The sequence below is a fragment of the Opisthocomus hoazin genome, chromosome 6 (genome assembly GCF_030867145.1).
Source record: "Opisthocomus hoazin isolate bOpiHoa1 chromosome 6, bOpiHoa1.hap1, whole genome shotgun sequence".
Lineage (NCBI taxonomy): Eukaryota > Metazoa > Chordata > Aves > Opisthocomiformes > Opisthocomidae > Opisthocomus > Opisthocomus hoazin.
In genome coordinates this window covers 75,189,382-75,212,151 of record NC_134419.1, presented here as the reverse complement: position 1 = coordinate 75,212,151, position 22,770 = coordinate 75,189,382, and the positions used below count along the sequence as shown (strand labels likewise).

The 22,770-nt window shown below is 39.3% G+C and overlaps 1 protein-coding gene across 2 annotated transcripts in view; it reads right to left on the bottom strand.

Annotated features, from left to right (window-relative positions):
* Positions 1–22,194, bottom strand: part of TACC2 (transforming acidic coiled-coil containing protein 2) — a 150,477-nt gene extending 128,283 nt beyond the window's left edge. For both annotated transcript variants that reach the window (XM_075423865.1, XM_075423867.1), the window contains exons 1-4: positions 22,099–22,194; positions 10,759–10,887; positions 5,766–5,843; positions 4,172–4,231 (exon numbers count right to left, since the gene is read on the bottom strand). In XM_075423865.1, coding sequence (XP_075279980.1) covers positions 4,172–4,231; positions 5,766–5,798 — 93 coding nt within the window. In that variant the 5' untranslated portion in view covers positions 5,799–5,843; positions 10,759–10,887; positions 22,099–22,194. The remainder of the gene's footprint in view (positions 1–4,171; positions 4,232–5,765; positions 5,844–10,758; positions 10,888–22,098) is intronic.
* Between the last annotated feature and the right edge of the window lie 576 nt (positions 22,195–22,770).

The window sequence follows — 22,770 nt, the reverse complement described above, 5'->3', positions numbered from 1 at the left end:
CATTTGGTGGAAGTCTCACTTAATCTGCTTCTTACAAATAGAAGCAGCAAAGCAAAGTGTGATAGGTATTTGAAAAATTCTGGCTTCTATTTGTAAGTATCTACAACCTTGGGTTGATTTCCCTCCTGAGAAATACCTGCTGAAATGACTCTGTCTGTGAACATAAAAAATAAACACTGATGTGTGTCTGTGTGCGCGTGCACGCATTGTGTATGTTTATTTATATACAGTCACCATCTTATCCTTGGTTTAGCAGTCTTCACAGAATACACAACTTCCTCGCAGCACAGCAAGAGCAACTCAAACCTTCAGGCTTCGTTGTTCGTGTTCATGACCCTTCCAATCCATTGAAGGCACTAATCTGTTTATCTTCAGGTCCTTGTGATGTCAACATAAGCTTGCTGCTCTGTTTAAGCCTCAGCCTGTTTGAACATACGTAGCATGAGTCTGCGCTGGGCTAAATGAAGCATAGCTACCTAAGTGGCTTTGTTGTTAACCTAATCTTTCCATCCGTCATGTGATCTATGTTCAGTAGGCAAAGAAAAATTCGTAGTTATCCTTGTAACTCCACTGCTCTTGCTGCAGCTTATGTTCCTTTGTCCCCTTCCTGACAGTGGGATGAAGGCCTGATGAGTACCTACATTATATTCTTAAGGATGGCAGGTGTGGGAGATGGAGAGAGAGAATAAATGATGATCTTGGGGAAAAATCATCACATAACTTGAAATTTCAAGTCAATACAATTTTTACAAAGGCAGCTTTCTGATGAGTGGTTCTTAGCAGCCTAACAATAAAACACTTGAGAAGATGCTGTTAAATTTATATGAAGTACTATTGGAAAATTGTCTCCAAGCTGAGTTCTAAACTCTACTCTGCTCCCCAGCCGATAGTGTTTGCTTGCCTAGCAATTTCTATCTACTCATAGCTGTGGCAAATGTAGGTCAAACATTTTGACACTATTTCTAAATGGAGAAATGTAGTACATAATTATAGAGATTCTATGTAAATATAAAATATTTTTCCTTTTCATCTGTATCCACAAATGTACTTTTCCCATTAGAAATGGTGGTGGCTTTACAGATGTGAAGGAAGCTTTAACCACTAATTCAGAAGAGAAGGAATAGTCTTCCAACTTCCTTTTCACTGTGCTTTCAAATTAAGAACCCCATCGCAACTTTGAATCTTTATTCTTCTTTCATCCCTCCTCCTTCCTTCACAGGGAAGATGAAAACAAGTATAATAGTTATTCATTGCAGTGAGAAGTGTCCCAGAATTTGCTGCATTTGCATAAATGGATGTATAATTCTCTGAACACAGACAATGTTCTTTTTGTGTAAACTCAAACAAATACTTGTCATTACTCACCACAGAATATCAGAGCAGTAGTGATGATCACTGGAAGTAAGCATTAACGAATATGGTGACTGGAGGTACGCTAGAACTACGCAGGCATCAGTAATGGGCATGCAGGCCTGGAGCCAGCTGCCATCGACACCCTGCCGATGGCAAGGATGTGGAACAGTCCCTGTGTGCTCCCAATGTGCAACAGGTGAAATGGAAGGAAAAATGAAATGAAATAATAATTTAGACAGTAGAAGTGGTGAATCATGTGGACACCACAAACTCAAAGAAAAGCCTGTGTAGGGGAACTGAGTACCTCATTAAAATGCTGTTGGCAAAACCATTATGCAGAAAGTTGGGAATGTATTTTTGCTCCCAATTGAATATAAACAATGGAATGTATACAGATGTTCTTGCACTATTCAGAAAGTATGTAAACACACAGTATGAGCACCAAAACTCAGAGGAATTTGCCCAGTTATCATCAGTGGAAATGGACACTGAAGGCTGGGAAGCTGCTGATGTGTCCAGTGCCTTCTCCGCTGACCCCCATGATACTGGGATCTGAAAGAAGAACCACGCCAGTTAACTAGATCCATCAGTTCGCACAGGCATAAGGAAAGTGAAATATGGGGAAAGTAATAACATAGAATATTAACTGCAGAATGTGCAGCAGTCAGATTCCCTCATAACAATCAAATGGAGAAAACCTAGCAGGAACACAGCATAACGCTTCAGACAAACAAACAGACTCTTCAGAAGTTATGGCCCATCTGGCAAGTTTGCCTGTGTTACCTGTCTTACACACTTCACAGCAGAAACAAACAAGAACAAAAAAGACAACCACACATTCAGGTATATGTTTAAAGAGAAACAGACAATAACATAGATGTGGAATAACCAGATTTGTCTGGCTATTTACTCATTCAGAAAACAAAGAAGAAGAAAGGATAAAGCAAAATATATAGAAATAACTTGTGTGGTAACTGACTTCGAAATTCCTTCTTCAACTATGGGGCAAAATACGCGCTGCTAGAATTTCAATTCAGCAGCAGTTTCCACCTTCAAAGAGCTTTACAATTACTTGGTAACTTTGACTTTTCTGTAATCATGAGAAAGGCTGTGAAAGAGGACAGCTCTCCTCTTCAGAACTCTGAGTGGCAAGAATTAAAAACCTGAGTTAAAATTATTACATGTTAGAAAATCCAGCCTATCTGAGCTTTAGAAAATGTTGTGCTCCTGTTTCCAATCATAGAGAACTCCTTCTGTTTTTTACATTCTCCATTCCCCCCTTTAAAATGAGAGCAAAGGTGTCCTGGTAATAGTGTAATCCTAGTAGATGGGAGGCCATGATAAAAAACAGTCATGAAAGTCAAAAATAACCCTGTAACGTACAGTCCCTGAGTTAACTGCACAAAGCCCTGGAGCAGCATGGGGATGGCTGGGCTGCAGAGCTGGTGTGTGGGCTCACCCTCCCTCACACAGACCGTGTGCCTCACGCTGCCAGACTTTTTAGGTTGCAGATAGTTTTGTTGGTCCTAGTCAGTTTGGGTTTGTTTACAAATGGGGTTTTATTAGCCGGCATCTGAGCCCACACTATCACGACTATCAAGGGCTGAGGACCAGCCATGTAGATGATTTACCAACATTTGGCTGTCCAGCAAAGTCAAGAAAAAGCCTGAGGAGGACAGACCTCTACACCATTGGATGCATCTGGATGGATGAAGAAAGAGGTGTCTAATGGGCGGCACAATGGCTGAGACCTTCTGGAGTTCCATAAACTGCAGTCCTTTTCATAGCTTCCCATTAATGAGTACTTCCTTTCCTTCCCCTTTATTTTCTCTGCTAAAGGCTGGATCTCAAGGGTCAAACTGGGTCAAAATATCTGTTCTTTTAGATTGTTACTTTTTCATTTAAACACATTTCTCTTCGTGCGGAGTTTCACTTTTCAAGGAAAATGAATCTTAAAAATAGCTTATATTTAGTTCAGCATAAGCCCAACAAGCTGCGCCGCTGACAGAGACCCTTGTTTGGAAGCAAGCTTTGCCATTCTAACACGGCAGGGCACAAACCTAAAATCTGGGAGGGGTTGGACTAGATGACCTTTAAAGGTCCTTTCCAGCCTAAACTATTCCATGATTCTATCTCTCAGCAGACTGAGCTTTGTGCACTGCTACATCAAAACAGAATGTGGTTAGTATATGTAAAATCACATTGTTAAATATACTGCTGGCCCCAGCCTCATTTAATCTATTTATTATCTTTTCTCATTTCTACTAAATTTAGATTATACTGTCCTACAAGACAGATTGAGTATTTACTTTTTCTTTAATTGCCTACTACATTCTCCATAGCAGCACATTTATTCCACAGATCTTCCCTCTTACTAAATGAGCTCTAAACTTAGCACAGGTTCTCCTATCGTTAATGCAAACCGTGTGTATGGCTTCCAAATGACTCAGCTGAGAGCTAGAACAGGGCAATGGTGTTCTCTGATAAAAACCTACACAAAAGCAACTCATCTCATTTGGTACTGAACAACATCCACTGAGCAATTTAATTGTGTTAGAGTTGGAAGGAAAGCCAGCATGCAGAGAGGGTCAAATACAGGCTGTTTCTCTAAAGCACAGATTGCTACCAAAGAAGAAGTTAAAAGAAACCAGATTTTTCTTTACAACTTGCTGAAAACTTAAATGAAGCTGCCTTGCAAATCTGCAGTCAGTATCAAAAAAGCGAAGGCCAGAAGCAGATGCACAAGAAAAAGCACAGCCAAGCCTGATGCAAACATTTTGAAATGCAAACCATGCAAACCAGTTTCATCATCCACTACCTGCTGTGTTCCTTGGCTTGGTGGTATAAGGATGACTTTATTTGCATCGGGAATCTCTGACTAAAAATGAACATATTTAAACGTTTCAGTGACTATATGAATGTTGACCATTCATTAAGCAACACTCCTTCAATAACTGTCCAGCAGATCAAGTGGCTTTTAAGATTTTATTACTACTTGTTGCTTTTTCTCTGTTAGTCGTGACGTTTCAAGTAGTTTGGTTTCCTAGCATTTATTTTGTTGTGCTTTGGGGTTTTATTTATTTGTTTGGTTGGTTATGTTTTTACAGTGTGAAATGGAGACCAGAAGCTTTCTTTCCTTATTAGAAGAGCTTTTAATTAAATTTCTTAATAAATTCTGTAACTTTTAAGTCTGCTCAGCCTCAGGAGGACTCCTGAAGAAATGTATTTGACTTTCAAAAACTTCCTTAGTGAAAGTTGTATATGTTGGAGAAAAAATTCTCATTACTTAGTTATAGGAATTAACACATTCCCCTCTTCCCAAACCCTGAAAAAAGTTGGGACCCAATCTTGGGCTAAAAATATAACTGGACCAGAACTACCAAGCATTATAGCACATTTGCCTTCAAAAAAAATCTTTATGAAAGAAATCTGGCCAACTTCTAATACTGGTTCCCTTGAGAGGGTCCACTTTGCAATGCATGAGATACTGCAGATCTGCTGAGACCTGAAGTGGAAGCAAAATGAATCCTATGGCATTTTGTCATCTACCGTAACATATGGAAGGACAGAAAATGAAACACATTCTAGTATTTTAATTGTTGAAATTAGATGAATTAAAACCTTTATTCAAACTTCTGTCAACACAGTAACTTCTAATGTAATTGTACACAACTAGCTGAAATTCTTCATTTCAAGAATCTAAAAATAAATCGCCAAACATCAACACACATAAACAGTCCACCCTTCTAAAAAGGGTGTGAATTCCTGGATCAGCACATTGACGTTGCAAGGTCATGTATGATCAAGGAGAGGCTACTACCGTGTGTCAGGGCTGTGAGCGCACCATGAGCATTGCCTGGCTCCCAGGGCCGCTCCCCACCCTGCCCACGGCCCCAGACCTCATTTCCGTACCCCTGGGGTTGTCGTCCCCAGCCATGCTGTAGGATTTTGGTCTCCTGCTCCAACACGGTCCTGCCCTGCCTGGCCATTTGCCCCGCTGAGCCAGGCTGACCCACGGGCTGACACCCTGGACCTGTCTTGGCCTGTCTCTTTCTCCAGGGACATGCCTGATGCCTGGAGCAGGGGCTGCTCCCCAGCTGCCCCCCGGCTGCCCTGCTCCCCAGCCGGGGAGTTGGGATGAGCCAGCCGTGCTCAGCCCGTGGGGATCCCCCGTGGCTCCCGTCCCCCAGGGAGCAACCACCCGTACAGCGCTCTGATGCTATGTAGCAGTGCTGCTGCCAAAGAAAACAAACAAACAAAAAGTTGCCTTCAATTGCCATTAATGACACTTAAATTGGAATGTAACTGGGAGCAGGAGATAAATGTGGGGTAAGCGGCCCGTGAAAGCAATTTCTGTAACGTTTGCTCTAGGCTAGCAGGAAAGGAAAATGCAATCACACTGTCACACTCACCTGATTTTCTGCACTACTGTTCTCATTGCCCATTTTGATGTTGATATCCAGTATCACGCAGTAATTGAAGAATGATCACTGGAAGAAAAGAAAAAGCTCTAAGTCTGCAGTAATAAAAAAAACCCTGGAAATTTTGGAGGAATGCCATCTCAGTCCCCTTATCAACTGCTGCTCCTGACATTCAGTCTTACAATTATTTAAAGTTCTAAATCAGGGGAAGCTAACTCCTAAGGCTTTTATTTCATAATATCTCCCTGCTGTCTTCCCTACACTGGCTCCACTTAAACTGAAAGACACTCCTTGAAACTCAGCTTTGTTACTCTGTTTCTGGATTATCGCATGTCATTTGAGCAGAAAGGCATTTTCCTTGCCTAGCTACTTTGGATGGGCAGCCCTTACGAAAACCTTCTTTTTTTAACTGCATTCAAACCACTTGTACTTCTTGGAGATCCTGGGCTGAGCTGCATGCTCACATTGTCAGAACCACGACGTTAAACCTAACCGTCACTGTAATAGAAACAATCTTCCATATATGCACTCAGGTTTGAGAAAGAGTAAATGGATTTTTCATTCTTATCACTGGAGTCGTACCCTGCTTTTCTTAGGCATAATTCTGCTTACAATGTTATGATCTAAACACATTTTCTTTACACTTAACAGGATCTACCCACCCTAATTACTATTGGTTTTGTACTGGTTCAACTCTAATTATTTAATTTCAAAAAAATCCTCAGAGCATTAGAACTGTAACCAGCAGCTCTAGAATTAGTGTCTCCCCAGGCATCATTCATTTCTGTATTTTTCTGAAAAAGAAACTCAATAGTAAAGTACACAACAGATACTCAATTACAGACATTTACTTCTTGTTCTACGCATTTTATTTGGGGGCTCAGTCATTTAAATTCACTGTATTTATTGTATTACTGGATAGGTGAAAATTACACACTCTTCCATTTTTTTTTTTCCAAAAGAATGTGAGATTGGTCTGCAGCATGTGTCAAGAAAAACTCCATTAAAGTCAGGCTGTAAAAGAAAGATTGCACTTTATTAGCCAAGGAAACCATATAAGCTTTTAAGGAATGTTATTACTTATTACTACAGTACACTCTTCTAAACTTGAAAGATTATTTTTCTTCACAGGAGGCTTGGAGAGAGAGAGAATTTTGGTACCGTGCTTTTAAGCTATGCTCTGTTTAAACTTAAGTGTCTTCAGGGGATGTGTTGGTGCTTGAACTTGCTCCTGTTGAAATCACTGGGGCCAGGATTGCACTTTTAGTGATTAATTAGCAACACTGGGTTTTATCTGCTGAGATTACTGCCAAATCCTCTACTGTTTTAAAATAGTACTGGACTAAATTAAAGACTGTATGTAATATTTTCACAATCACTGTTCCCCAAGTACTCCATCATGAAGTAGTGCACACAGCCAAATCTTTTCAGGCCCAGCTCAGTGAAGTGTTCCAAGACAACAGATTAAATTATGATATTGTAAGTACGTATTGATATAAGAAAATATTCTCTCACTGTTAGAGCAGCTAACTAAGGTTTCAAAGCACAGGAGAGAAATAGTAAGTTTGCTATAGCAATAGGCTTCTCTGAACAGCCAGCACATTTCCCTAGGAGTGAATACACCGGCATTTCTGTGCCACAGACCGAACGAGCTTCTCTCTTGCCAGCTCTTTTCTGTTTCCATAGACATCATGTGAAAACACAAGGAAATTTAAAGCTCTCAAAACTGTCCTCTCACAAGCACTTGCAGTAATAACCTAAGCTGGGGAATGAATGAAACTCTCCAAGTCCCATGGTTAATTGGGGTGGGGTCTTGTGTATCAGTTGTAGAAAATGTAAATTTTGCTTATCAAGCTCTTAAACAGATCAGCCAGTGTATGATGTAATGTTACTTCATTTATTTTAAATTCCCTCCAGTGCATAATATACTCTCAATGCTTCTGCACCAAGTCAGCAATGCTGACTGTTAAGCAGAGCAATTGCTAATAGAGGCCACATTCATAATATTTAGTTGAAAGAAAAAATACTTTTTTTACAGTTTTTTACTAAAATGTACAGAAATCAAAGTAGAAAATTACATCAGCACGGCAAAAGTGCTAGCTGTCACAAATCTCCACTAAAACACCACGTCACGCTCTCTACTTGCTCTTTTCTTTCCTTAGAGTATGGAATTTCACAATTGTCACAAAATTCTCACATTACCATCTGCTTGGTAATGAAGATTAATGTCATAAATAGGGAATAAAGTCGTTACAGATTCTGCAATGAGACAAGTGATAATAATAATGCATGAATTGCATTGCAGAGTAGCTAAGATAATTTTCCAGATTATAATGTTATTGTAATCCTTTTTACATACATTATTTCTAAAACATTTTTGCAGTGCACAAGCATTACTTAGGTTACAAACTACAAGTGCTTTATCATATGTATAGAATTTCAAAGAAACATTAAAAACATACTAAAAATCCATTCATTAAATAAACATAAGTTAACCAAAAGATAATCTTTCTCATCTTTCTATACTATCTTTTACAATTTACATGTCATTATTAAAATTATTTTAACACTACATATCTCAAAAATTGCTCACTAGTACCGAATTGGTCTGATCAGCCCACAGAGACATTTGTACAATAAAACAACTGCTTTCCTGAAAGCAAGAGAGTGAGAGAATGTTTAATTTTACACTTACATTCCAGGATTAATCTGGCAGCTTTGGATTCACTGACACTTCTAGAGTACGTCTTCAAACCATTCCTTCCATCTTCACCTCACAAGTTTTCATCTCATTTTCCTCCTACTTCTCCTCAGACTGACATGAAATGTAGGCTTTCTTTCAGGGACCCACCTTCCTAACCTGCTGAACAACCAACTTGCCTCCACCCCAGGCGAAAAAGAAAACAAGTTATACTTCCTCCACCCGGGCCTCCCCCTGCTCCTGGGAGCCTGCTATGGCTCTGAATGTCATAAATTGAGTACTAATGTTTTTCACAAAAGCAACTCCAGAGAAAATGGATTTTGGTTAAAACATATTTCACTTCTACTGTTTCTTGGCTTACGGTATAAGCAATGCTTCTGGCACTACAAAAATTGCTCAGTGAAACAGTATCAACAACACACTGAAGTTATGCACGGGTATACTTCAAGGGAAAAGTAGTATTGGGGGGAATATCTATTCAGCATTTTGGTTTTGAGTTTGTTTATGTGTTTATGCCTTTCATTTTCTCCTATTACTCTTGAAAGCTCTCAGAAATACCTGTTAACAAATGTTGATGTTCCCGTTCAGGTTATGCTGAAATCATTTCCCATTTAATCATCTTGAAGGGTGGAGACATGACAAAAACCCTTTGAAATGTGATGGTGCAAGAAGTACTGGTTTATGGGTGAGCTAATTGTTATTATTAATGCTCACTGTCCGTTCCAGCAATGCTTCCACACAGGGGTGCTCGGAAAGACAGCTGATAACAAAATACAGTGTATTTATCATTAGAGGCAACTCCAAGGGAACAACAAGTTTTTGTACAGACCAGTGGTGCTTGTTGGTGCCACACAGCAAAGAAATTGGCAATATCGCCGGTTTTCTGCACCTTGAAGAGCTGCTAGGCAGCACTACCGACTCTAGCACAGAAAAATCACATCTGACACAAAAAAGAGGCAGGAGTTTCATTCATAGGGTAGCTATATGCTGCATGCTAGTTTTCCTGGGGTTGTTCTCTCTTCCACACAGTCTTGATCTACAAACACCTGGCTTGAGAATATTAGGCATGTGGAGAGCTGGAATAAACAGCCGTGAGGTCAGAGACTACCTCTGTAACCTTCCTTTTTTTTTATGAAGTTGGTGACCCAGCAAGCCAAGCCTCCAGCATTATTACACCACCTTAAGCCACTGTTGCTGATCAAAGAAGAATTCCACAGATCAGAAGCAAGTTACCTGTGTTCCCTGAGTTTTTTCAGGTTATAAAGTAAAGCAGGACAAGTGGTTTGGTGGTGTGGGGTAATACAATATGTGAAATAAATCTCTGCTATACCTCTAAGAATTCAAGATAGAAAAGTCCAGATCTATGGTGAAGCTCAAAAACTAAAAGATGTGGAAAGCGGTTGTCATATCCCCTTTTCCCTGGTCTCCTGAGCCTACTTCAGAATCCAGAACAGCTGAAGTTCATCAAACCAAAGTTTTAGCATGCTCTTAGAAAACAAAATAGGGCCATTGTAAAATTCATTGCCTATAGACAACAAATTATGCAATGTTTTTGTTTAGGCTCTCTGTCATGAATATAAGAACAGGGATCCTGCGGGAAGCTCAGGAAAACACAAGCCCGGTAATATATCCTTACTTCTGCTAGCTGCATTATTTCCTCATAAACAGAAACTGAACTCATATTTGGTGCTATTCCATTTCTAAAGCTAAGGCCAGAAAATGCCACGAATTGAAAGTGAAGAAGCTGCCTTGCAAAACAATTGTCTGGCACAAACTTCGAGGAAAAAGAGCTTCTGGTAGTTGATCACGATTTCTGATTGTATATTTTTATCAACATACATGCAAAGGAGAGTCCTCCTGTTTGGCTAGCCTTGTGTAAGGTTTGCAAAGCCATGCAGACAACTACTTCACTGTTGCCAGAACCATGAGTCACATGAAATAAGAGGAGCGACACATGCTAACAGACAGCAACCACATTCTCTGATCTCTGGACCTAGAACAACTCTGTCTAACAACACTGATATTCTACCTTTGGATGAGTCTTCTGACCCACTCTTGTGTGTAAATTAGGATACACTCAGGTCCTATCCCAACTATCCCAAGCAGCATCTATTCACTGCAAGTTGTTCCCACCTATGCAGATGCTGCTCTTCGGCTCTGTTCCAGTACGAAGTCAAATCAGTTTGCACAAACAACTAACTGTGAGCGCATTCCTCATCCTCTGATCTCTCGATTTATTCTCTTTGATTTTATGATAGAACTGGTAGGAGAAGATGTACTCACATAGGACTGCTTTACTCTTATTTGCCAGAATTCCCTTGTGGTTCCTCACCCACACTTCATGCTCATCCAGGGACACTGTCTGGTCTTGATCAAAAGAGGCTCTAAGCCAGATGGACTGGAAGACTCAAACTAGGAGAAAACACAGCTCAGACTTAAAGGTAAGCTATGTAGCGGGTTAACGAGTCAGGCATTTCAGTAAGATCCAAGTAATTTGTCATGAGTGATCAAATGTAATCCTAGTATACGCAGTATTTGGTATACTTACCAACCCCACGCTACTCAGATAGGTTAGCTTCTTCCATATTAAATACATGTTACCTTAGATATTTATATAAGACAATTTAGTCTAAGTTCATTTTACTTTGTAGTATATATACTGCCAAAAAAAGACAAAATGTTTTTGTGTTCCTTACTTTCACATGGTTGATACTAGACATAGAGTGCTGCAAAGCTCTGCTGGAGCACTGAGCATACCGTTACGCAGCAGCTATTCTCATGGGTAAGAGAAGGAAAGAGGGGTGTTCAGAACTTCGCTCGTTCTGATCTTGATGTAACTAATGCAAAATCATTCTTGGATTCTGCATGTTAGAACAATATTATAGAGATCTGCAAGAATGACTGACCTACGATAGTCTTTCAGCCCTTGTTTTCTCACAAATTCTAAAAGAGCAAATATCAAAATCTGTGAGGGAAAAAATAATCCTATAATGAGAATTAGTAAACATGTAACGATTTAAAAGTGCACAACTTGAGGGGAAAGATGTTGCTTAGCAACATCCACAGCTGGATCTGCTGTAAAATCATGATGTTGCTCGGCAACAAAAAGCTGAGCTGGCTTTTTGTGAGAGTTGTGAAATGGTATTTTGCTGCCCTTCCCCCCAAGATAACCAGAAATTGCCTGTCAGGACTGCACCGCTGAATATAGGGTAGGACTGAGGATTTAAAGGACAGTGAACAGGACAGCTCTTTGATGCAGCCCAGCCTTGGCTGATGTGCTCCACTTAACGTACAAGTATGAAAGAACAGAAACAAGGGGATTCTGAGTACCTGCTATTAAGTGACAAAAGAATTTTCTATAAAACAGATTAAGAAAGTTAAAAATCATTCTTCCCATTTCTGGCTAATTTTCAATCAGTATCACTACCTAGCCTGGAAAAATCCGATCTATGACAGGCTTCCATTGCTTCTAATCACACCAGCGCAGGGCTTCAGGGCAGTCCCGTGCCCCAGATGGGTCTGACCGGGGCACCGGAGGCGGCCAGGCTGCACAACCACAGCGTTCGCCCAGGAACCGAAAGGGAATTATTCTGCTACAGTGTGAGACCTGGAAAAAAACACTGTGATCCAAAAGCATTTTGACTGCTGACGGGATTCAGCCTCTTCATAGAGCTAAGGTGTTTGGAAAAGTTTTATTCATGCTCACAGTAGTGAAGTACTTAGATATGGTAGTGGTAACAGTTAAAGAAAATGCAAAGGCCTTATTTATATATAGTACAATTAGAAGTGATTTTAGAAAGTAGTGAGAGACATCAAGTACCTGCATGACTTTACCTCCCGTTTCAGCCTCTGTACAGAGTCCCTCCTCCCTCCTTCAGCCCTATTATTCTAAACATTCAGGGCACAAAAGGTGTAGAAGACACATATTTCTCTGGAGATGAACTGATTTGCCTGAGGTAAAAAAACCCACCAAGTGGCAGAACTAGGATGCCAGCCCTGGCTTCCGCAGCATGCTCCAGTTTGCCAGACTATGCTGGAATTTGAGTTAATGTTGTTCAAACCTCCACCAGGAGGTACCCTTCCTCAAAAAACACCGGGGTGCTCATTATTTTATTTTACATTCTATCCAGGAATATTTTTCCAGCTTAAAAAAGGAAGTCTGTAATTTCAGCTATCAATAGAACTTTAATAACACTATATAGTTTCATGCAATAATAAATACAAGTGATTCTGGAAATCTTATGTGAGATTCTATTGCCTGAAAGAGACATCTAGTGTCACACTGGTCACCTTAGGGTGTCCTGCTTATCCCTTAACTGCCTCTCTGGAAGACATGGGTCTCTGACAAGTTTTTTGTTTTATCTGCCAGTCCCATGAGGATGTCATGGCCACCTCAGGGTGTCTAAAATGGTGCTCAGTGCCTACATCTGTGGAGCTGAACAATATTTCTCTTGCACATTGAGCATTAAATGTCTTGAGCACATGTATATTCCCTTTTCCTTGCACTGATTGCAGATCTCAAAGTAATTCAGAAGACTTAGTCTCTAAAAGAGATGCCAAAAGCATTTCACAAAATGTATATGATCCAAAAAAATAACATCCAAGGATTGGAACATTTCTTTTTCCAAACCACATTTATACCAGCAGTGTTTCACCAGATTCCACATGCAGCACTTAAGTCAGCGGGAAGGCTGTTGATCCAGATGAAACACACAGCTCTGTGCAGTGGCACTGACTCTTTCTCTTTCCACGTGTCGTATGCGGCTACGAAGAGCTGGATAAAGGCTTCATATAGAAGTTCCTAACGCCACAGCCAGCTAGCAGGGCGCAGGAGCGATAGAGGAGGCTGACCTGCATAGCTCACCTGGTCAATCTGTGCCTGTCATTGTGCAGGACTGCAAATGATTTCCTTATTATTACTGCCTGCCTTTTATAAACAGATGATTCTGATTTATGAAAAATATTTCACCCATACTTGTATGATAAGACATATATGACTGTATAATTCAGGTCCATAGCCAACTCGACAGAGTGCACGTGTGTTGTCACACTCTAAATGCACAGTCATTCCCTCAAAGTAAAGGATCCTCGTTCCTAAGCCTCAAAGACGAGTCAGGAAGAACATTACTCTTACTTGGAGCAAAGTTTTGGAAGGAGTGGTGGGAGGTCTGAGGTGATGGGTGGATTTTCAGAACCTGCTGGCTCTCTGGTCCCAGAGCTGCTCTGCCTGCTGTGGTGTCCAGTCACAGTACTGGGCATGGTGGGACACAACTTAGGGAGACAAAAATCCATTTTACACTGAGGCAGAAAAGGAGACATAAGCAAGGTGGGGACCAGTTGGTTTAGCACATGTCTAGAGGCTCATATAAAGCTTGGGAAGAATGCATCACAAGGTGAATTATTTCTTGCCTCTTTTCAGGTTCTTTCTTCTTCAGACTAATTTCCTTGCTGTCCCCTCTGTTGTGTTTATCTGTTTCTTCTGTCCTTGTATTCCCTCTTCTCCTCCATTTGGCCAAGACTCTCAGTGGAAATACAAGAGAGAGCAATGAGTTGCCATAAGGTCTGTTTTCTGAGAGCTCAGGACAATGGTGGGGAAGAGGCAGGGCGTAAAGCTGCTCAGAAGGTAAGAGATTCTTTCCTTCTTGTTCTCCTTCAGCTGTGGAGTCTGAACCAGCTGTCAGCAACTGTCTCTCCCAAATTGCGGATGGCAGCAGTATTTCATCTCCTGCTTTCTTGGTCCAAGGTGTGTGTTGACATGTCAGAGCTGGCAGGTTGGAGCTGCTTTCCGTGCTTTGTGCTAACACAACCTTCATGCCCACACAAATATCACAGGAGAGGAGGACTCGTTCTTGGGCTTCTAGAGAGCTTCCAACACTCTCAGACATTCCTTGGGCTGAGGGGTAGATGCTTATTGATTCTTTGTGCTGGCCTAACACAGGTACATAATCATGTATACACAGACTCACACACACATATACACATGTATATATTGCATATTATGTATATATAAATGCATATATCCTATACAGGTTATATCCTTCATCCTCAGTTAGACACGATTTATCCTGAAGATGTTTTTCATAATCACTTGATAGTTGTTTGATCACTGGGTGAGAATAAATTAGGTTATAAACTCAGCTACTGAACATTTAGCAGTGAACAATATTCTCATTCCAGATGTGCTGTGTTTTATCAGCAGTGAGGGCAGGCTGTGAAAATAACTCTCTCAATAGACTCGCACCTCAAGACAACTTGTTAATAGCCAGACCAGGGTTAGGTTTCAGACTCTAGTCCGAGCAATTATACAAGATCGTTGCAAGACTAACTCTGGGAACTGAGTCACTGACCACTAAACAATTTTGTAGTGAAGATAGTGTCCATAGAGACATGAATCATTGTTTACAAAGATGCTGAACTTGGCTGAAAAAATATTTACTTTGAAATTAAACTGGTCACGTTTTTTCAATCTTCTGCACCTTGAAAATAGTTATATTAAGTAAGTACAACACTTACATTTATGTACTATAAATATTTAGGTAGGATATGCAAGCTCTTCACTGATTCATAAAGCAGGATAGCACTGCCGACATTTTACAAAAGCAGAAATTGAGGCACAGCAGGTTTGAGTGATTAGGCCATTAACATATTGTGTAATATTGGACTAAACAGGAAAATAGGGCTAGTGTTCAGCCCTCAGAATATCGGTACAGAATGAAAAGGATTACTGATTTGATTTGGCATTGCTGTTCTAAAAGAATACGTTATATTTTACATGGAGTATGTACTGAATGAGGGACTTTTTTTCTGACGGATGGTACCCTGATTTAGCCCTGCACAAAAAGACCCCACCGCATTTCAAGGCTAATCAGGACCAAAATATTTCCTTAGGCTTATTTGCTAGGGCCAGCCAAGAACATTTTTTAGCACAGTAACATCACAGAAATATCATTAAAGATATCATAAATCAAGAAGGAAAGAAAAAGAGTAAGGCTGAAATAATTTTACATGCTTTTTTTCAAAGGATAGTAACTGTATAACAATGAGAATGCTTCCTTACTGTCATTACCATTGTTTCATCACTGTTATAAGATAATGTTTACAATGAATGTAATGGATGAAGGTTTAAGATGAATATGAATGTAAATTACAAACTATTTTCCCCCTTGAGTCCTTTGATTCAACTGAGCAAGCATGCAAAATGAGCCTGAGGAGTCAGTTAAAGGTAGTCCCTAAAGTTTTTAGGATGATTTGGTGACAGTAACTGGTACCTAAACTGCATTTCCTACTCTAAATTTGAGCTCCTGATGTTTGCCTTTGTGGTGGTGGCTTTTTTAAAAGATGATCTAATGCCATGCTGGTGGGAAGTAGTCCCAGGGATCCACAGTGGTTGGTGGAGATAAAGTTAACTAAGCTGCTCACTGTTGTCACAGATGGCACAAGTCTTCATCCTTTTGACAGACATAAACCTAATGAGCTTCTCCTAATGACAGATTTAAACTCATATAATGTGTTGCCTTGTCCAGCTGGGTCCACACTATTTATATTCATGTTATCATTTTCTACTAATATAAACAATATCCGGTTTCAGAAGTTCACTCTTAATTTACAGGTGTATTTTTCCATTGGCGTTTCTTCATCATTAGTGAATACGTTAGATGCAGGCTTTGCGGTCCTTAAACTCAGTCTCAGTTTTGATTTGGGGAATGTTCACTGGAGACCAGGCTCAGCAAATAATTGTTGTTATACACAGTTAGGCACCATATTTACATTTTTAAGCAGGGATTGTAATACTGAATGAAAATTTGGTGAGAAAATATTCAGAAATCATCTGCAAATGACTGCAGTATTGGCTTCCTGAGTCTGCAAACAGCCTGGGTCTTAAAGATGTGAATTTCCCCTCTCAACTCAGTAAGATTCTAACACCAAAATTGAATTATGTTTTTAGAACATCAGATAAAGTTATTTTTGTTTTGGTCATTACAACAGATGGAACTTGACAGATGACCAGATGATATTTGATTCTGTAGTTAGTTTCTATTTATCTATTTATCTATTTGCTTACTGTCATTGAGCTGTTCTTCTCATCCCTAAGAAAAAGGTAATAAAATGAACGGAAATAAGCAACATTGCCCTAGTCCTCCTCCAGCTGCATCTATAATGCCTATAACCTAAGCACACAGTGCTATCACTGTAATCCAGTGAACTGGATTCATATTTGGATGTGCACTCAAAAGTAAAAATGATAGTTCATTGGGACACAAAATCCCAACAGACAGCACTGATATCTTAAATGATGGCAGAAGACCAGTGCAATGTGAAAAGAAGCATTCAAGTTATTCAGCTTGACAGAGTTTTCTTGGGATTTCATCTTTCAGATAGAATTATTACATGTTTATGCAAGCCTTATCACTGTTTCTTTCGGATACTAAAGATTCAAGTGCCTTTTTGTACTGCATCTCCTTGACTTGCCGGTAAAAAATGCCTTTTCTTGTCAGAGCAGGAGCTAATATTCAAAATAATGCCTAGGCTGACGCCCTATGCAAGTTCACAGATGGAACTTTTGTCTCCCAGTTACATCAATTGTTTTTAACTCATCACAAAGCACTTTGAGACATTAGTAAATAAAAAAATATGAAACTTCTACCCTTAACTTGAAACCATGACAGAATGTAGGGAACTAAATAGCAGTCACGAGTACCCAAAAAGTAGATACCAACCGTAATTCAGGTCAGTGGAATGAGCACAAAATAAAGCCTACAATTGTTTGTCCAGTTTAAAGTTCATGTATGATTGGAATATACACAGTACCACATTCCATAATTAAAAGCCAAAAGTGAATCAAGATTGATATCTTCTTGTAACCAGATGTGATTCTTTTTTTGTTGTATGAGCAAACTCTTAAGGGTGAAGTCCTGTACATCTAGACAGGAGTAAAGTTCTTCTCTGAAGAGTCTGACAGCCTATAGGTTGAATAAGCCACTTTAAACTTCAGATCTAAGAACAGAACTTGCCATAGAAAGATACGATGAGACTGTACGATATGTTAATGCAAAAGGCTTAAGTGCAATTTCCAAAACTCTTGAAATCATTTTACCAATAGAAATGGCTTAATAGCGCCATGGTTCAAATATTGGTTTTAGGCTGGTAAGTCTTCATGCAGGGACTAAATATCACATGTCGGACAATTAAGAAATGTTAAGGCTAGTAGGCTAGTTCATTAGAATGAAAGAACATCTCCATGCTCAACGCTTCTGACACATATCACCTTTAGATGTGAATATTGCAATGATTTAAGAGCCAACCAGAGAAACTGGAAAAAAACCCAAATATATGTAGACCATGAATTTAAACCTCCTGCCCCCTTGCATCATGCAGAGATTTTCATATGGGTGCAATAAAACTGTGCAACGCTCCAAATTTGTGGGTAAAATCAGCTCTTTCTCATAAAGAAAGTGGTTAAGCATAATTTTCAGTTTACAGTTGGAAGTGGCATGGAAACTGTGAGTAATAGACAATGTAACAAGTAGGCATGAAACTTATTCCAACATTTATTAATAATTACTACAGTTTCAAATGTATCAATATGCTGTATATGTAATACACAGACATATACAGAAATATAACCCAAAATCTTTATAGTCTAATCAAAAGCTTTTTCATGAGGATGAAAAATAGGGCAGCAGCTCGCCTCACACTAAACTAACAGTAACAAAAGTGAAAGACAGCTACGTGTAATACATCACACACGTATCCCCCTGAAGTGCTGGGGAATTCACAGTCTATACTGTGCTAAACCCAAAATGGAGCATATTAAAATCTAGGCATGTAAGGTCTAAACCTGCAGATTTATTAAGCTGTGCTGTAAAAATTGGGATTTTGATACTCACGAACTGCTTTTTTATACTTTTTTTCCCCTCCCTTTACTGCAGCAATCTTTGTGCTTCTGGCTTCAACTAGGAACTGCTCACGATGTCAGAGTTTGTTAACATCAAAAAATGTTTGTGTTCCAGAAGATTCAGACACATCCTCTCTGCCTCTTTTCGAGGGTGAGTGAAAACCTGACATTAAACTTTAAGCGCATGGAAATGGTGCTGTTTGGCTGACACTTGATAGAATCATAGAAAATTGGATTGAGGGACACATCCCTCCTCTATTTTAGTGTGTATCTCTCAAAAACAGTTATATTTTTTACAGGTCTGCTGGAGGAAGCACCTTGTGGGAATGGGAGAAAATGTTCTGAAATCATATTTCTCAAAGAATTCCTTTGTAAATATATGCTATTTTGTCTAGTTTGATCAGTTTCTCAGTCAGATCTATTCTGCAGAAATAGCTATAGTGTTGGTTCCCTAATAAAATGTCCTGTTTTCTTTCATTGCCTCTAGGGAGATTATCTCATGGTTCTGCTTTCTTACTCAAAATTATACTGGCCCTGTTTCCTTCTGAAATATTTCTGTTTCAAAAACAGCAACTGTTCATATACAAAAAAAAAAAAAATTAGCATGATATCTATCACATTATGTTTTGATAGCAAGAAAAAGTGTTTACACTATACACCCAGTCAGGTTGCTGTGAACCAGCAAATCTTTCCTGATTACTTATATTCAGAAAAGCAGATTTCGTCTAGGTAACAAAAGAATTCATTCTTACCTTTTATTTATGTTCAGTCCTATGACAGTCCCATAAAACTCCCCGCAGCACACTACTGTTTACACATGAAGCAAACAAATACATTCTAATCTGTTTGCAAGGACTCAGAGCTGGCTGAGTCTTGGGTTCGACCAAGAACCAAGAGTGCTACGTGGATCATTTGCTTGCTGTGAAACCAGAGAAGTAAATGAGTCTGTCAAGTCCTAACTAGCATTTTATGACAAACTTAATTTGGCAAGAATATATAGTTCAGTATTCTGTCAAACTTGATGAGGCTTGTATATTCTGTTTATGTGTCTTGACCAACAAATATATTTTCATAGTATCATGCATTCAAGAGCTTCTAATGAAAACATACAAAAATTAAACTAAACATTGTTTCACCATGTGATTTTTAGAAGCCAGTACTTAAAAAGGATTATGTCAAGAAAAATAAAAACTATAGTCTGTGATGGCTCTACTCTTATACTGTTGTCAGCAGTGCAACTCTTCACCCCGTTAGTTTCTGCAATTGAATGCAGCATCAATTGACTGAATTTAAGCTATTCATTTGGCTTTAAGCCTAGAGCATAGACGTAGGGTAAAATTTTACTTGTCAGACTTGTTATGGACTTAAGGGGCTTCTATAAATGTTGTTCCATTGGCATCAGCAAACACAAAAGCTGATGTGAAAGTTTTCTGCAGCCTGCATAGTGGCTCCCATCTCCTGCAGAATGAAGGCCCAAAAAAGATCAGATGTCAGTATGAAAGCTGGGTTTTCCTTCCCTCACTGAAAGAAGCAGCACAGCACTGAGAAAAGCTGCCCAGTATTACAGGTCTAATACTGCCATAAAATCATTCTCTAATACTGCCATTAAAAAATGATAGATATAAGAGAATTTTAAAGAAAGTTTAAAGTGATAAGAAAGGAATAGCCTCAATGCTCTTCAAAATACCTTCCTCCCATCCAGCTGAATGGAACTTGACAATGAAGATAGGGACCCTACCACAGCCTGCAGGACATTTCACAACCTGAACCTTCACAGAGATGTCTTCCCCTCGGCCCCCCTCTGCTGCCCACTCTGGAAGCTCTCCAAACTATTTCTTCTATTTCTATTTCCATCCTGCTTCGTTTGTATCAAGCCCCACAAAATAACTAGTAAGCAATTTACAAAGTAAATTATTTTTTATATAAGAGGGAAATGGTGAGCAGCCATACCTGTGAGTGTGAAGTACAACGCTGGAACTGGGGGCATTTACCTTATTTCTTCTTTGCAGTAGGCTGTTTGACTGCCTTTGAACAGATGTCCTTTCTAACCAGCCCCACAAACCAATGCACGTGTGACAATCCAAACATGTCCAGCCATTGACATCTTGCGTTACTGATAAAATAACCAAGCTAGAATATAACTTAGAACAGCTTAGATCAGCTTTTTCCTAGACTATGTTGCTTTCCACAGCTTGCCCTGGGATTGTCAAAATGCTTGATGAACAATACCTAGATAATTCTGGAGCGTGCGGAAAGTGATGACTGATCTCCTCAAGCCAGGGTATACAAGTCTGTCATTGTCACAGATCTCTGTTTTAAAGATGGAAAAATGCATTGATGTAGATGCAGATGCAGATACAGATGTAGATGCAGATGGCAGGGTACTGAGAACGAAGCCAATGAGGATTAGATCTTCCAATCATAGGCCCTTCTGACTTTTCTAGCCAACTACCAGCCCTTCTACCTTTCTCCTTTCCAAAATCCCTTTAAAATAAGATTTATGGATATATGTATTGGCAGCTACTTAATTAATCTTGGAATCTATAATTAAATAGTTTTGATATGAAGGGATGGAAATTTTTTTTTACTCCTACATGTAGAGCAGGTTTCTAACCCATCTCTTGGGTTGTGTAAAGGCAAAAAGGTCTACTCCTATATAATTGGAAGCTTGATACTGAATAGCTGAATCATGAGAAACAAATTCAAGCTATAAGCACTCTATTTTTTTTATAAGATCAGATTTTGTAGGAAATACCAACTTTATAACACAGATAGAAGCATGTCTGCCATTGTCATCCAGTGTCTGTGAATATAATTGTTAGTTTCTGCCTGAAGACAAACCTATCTTTTTAAAAGCAGTTACTGGAAAAATAGTTTCCAAAACATACAAAACATTGTGGTAATATAAATCCTGTTCTTTAAAAAAATCCAGAAATAATTGAAGTGGCCACGGTCTTACATGTTGACAACATATTTCAATATAATGTCAGCAATGGTCAAAATAATAACACAATCAAATTCTTGTTAATTGCAAACTAGTGAAGTATTATTTTAATCTTATTAGTTCTCCTAGTGGGAAAGGCTGGAAATGACTTCAAACACCCGAAGATCCGTAAAAGGTTTGGGTCACCAGAGGCAATATTCTACCTACAGATGTTCTGCGTTGTATTTTACAGCCTGAAGCAAACTTTACTATGCATGAAAGGGCAAAACACTGTAGTCAGTTCTCACTTAAGAACATCGTCAAACATCTGCATAATCTTTCTAGTGACTAGCCATCTAATTTTATCTCTGAAATTTTGCATGAGAAACACACATTCTTGTCATTACATGGCAACTTAAAATCAACAAGCAATCCTTTTCTGAAACAAATCCTTAGAACTATTTCTGAAAAAAGAACAACGGTGGAAGAGAGCCATGTTTAAAAACTCCAGCATTTGCAAATAGCTATTACAGTCTGTAACGTTGCAACATGTTTTTAAAACAGCTACTTTAGGACATGCACACTTAATGGTCAGTCTCTTGGTCTTAGAAAGATACTGGCTAAGTAGACATCATCCTGTAGACTAATGTATAGGCTATATGGATTGTAAAACAAGTTATACAAGAGATCATAAAACTACAGAACCTCAAAGGAGCCACTGTTTTTTTCTGGTAAGGAGAAGAGTTTCTTTTACTCTTGTAAGAGTCTAGACATTTTTAAATTTAAAGAATAAAAAATTACTTACCCAATTTTCCCCTAGACTAAAAATGAAAATGTACCACCCTGTCCCTGATTTTTATAACCTTCTGCACTCCTTCACTCCTAGCTGGTGTATGGATCCCCTTTCTCCCTGGATCACATGAAAGCGTTCTATTAATGTGAATTGGCTTATGTTTGAGAACACTATGCTGGATAGCTATGAAGTGTAAGGAATCTGACCCAGGGAGCTGTAGGGCTATGACACATCAGTTCTTCGCAGGAATTCTCAGTTGCTGGATGAGAATAACACGAGCTAGGTCCTGTACACTGGGTGCAGACTGCTGTCGTTGTTAGTATATAGTTTGCTTACGGCAGTGAGACAAGTTCCATGATACACCAATGTAACTGGAATTTTACCCTCTGGCTTTTACCTCCAGGACTGCAACTAGTAAGTACCAGGCTGTCTCTCCCACCTGACTAACTTAGTAAGCTAAGTTTGGGAAAATCAAGCAGTTTAGCACGTGACAAACATATATAACCACAGCATGGCTCAAAGTGATAGCTGCCTTAAGAAAACCATTGCAAGTCAGCACTGCTCCATATATTTCAAGAGGAATGCTTTGCTGGAGTTCAGAATAAACATTCAAAGTCTGGGAATGCTAGTAGATTACCTGGCAGGAGGGAGAGAAGGAAAAAGCAGAAGTCTCCTGCCTCCACT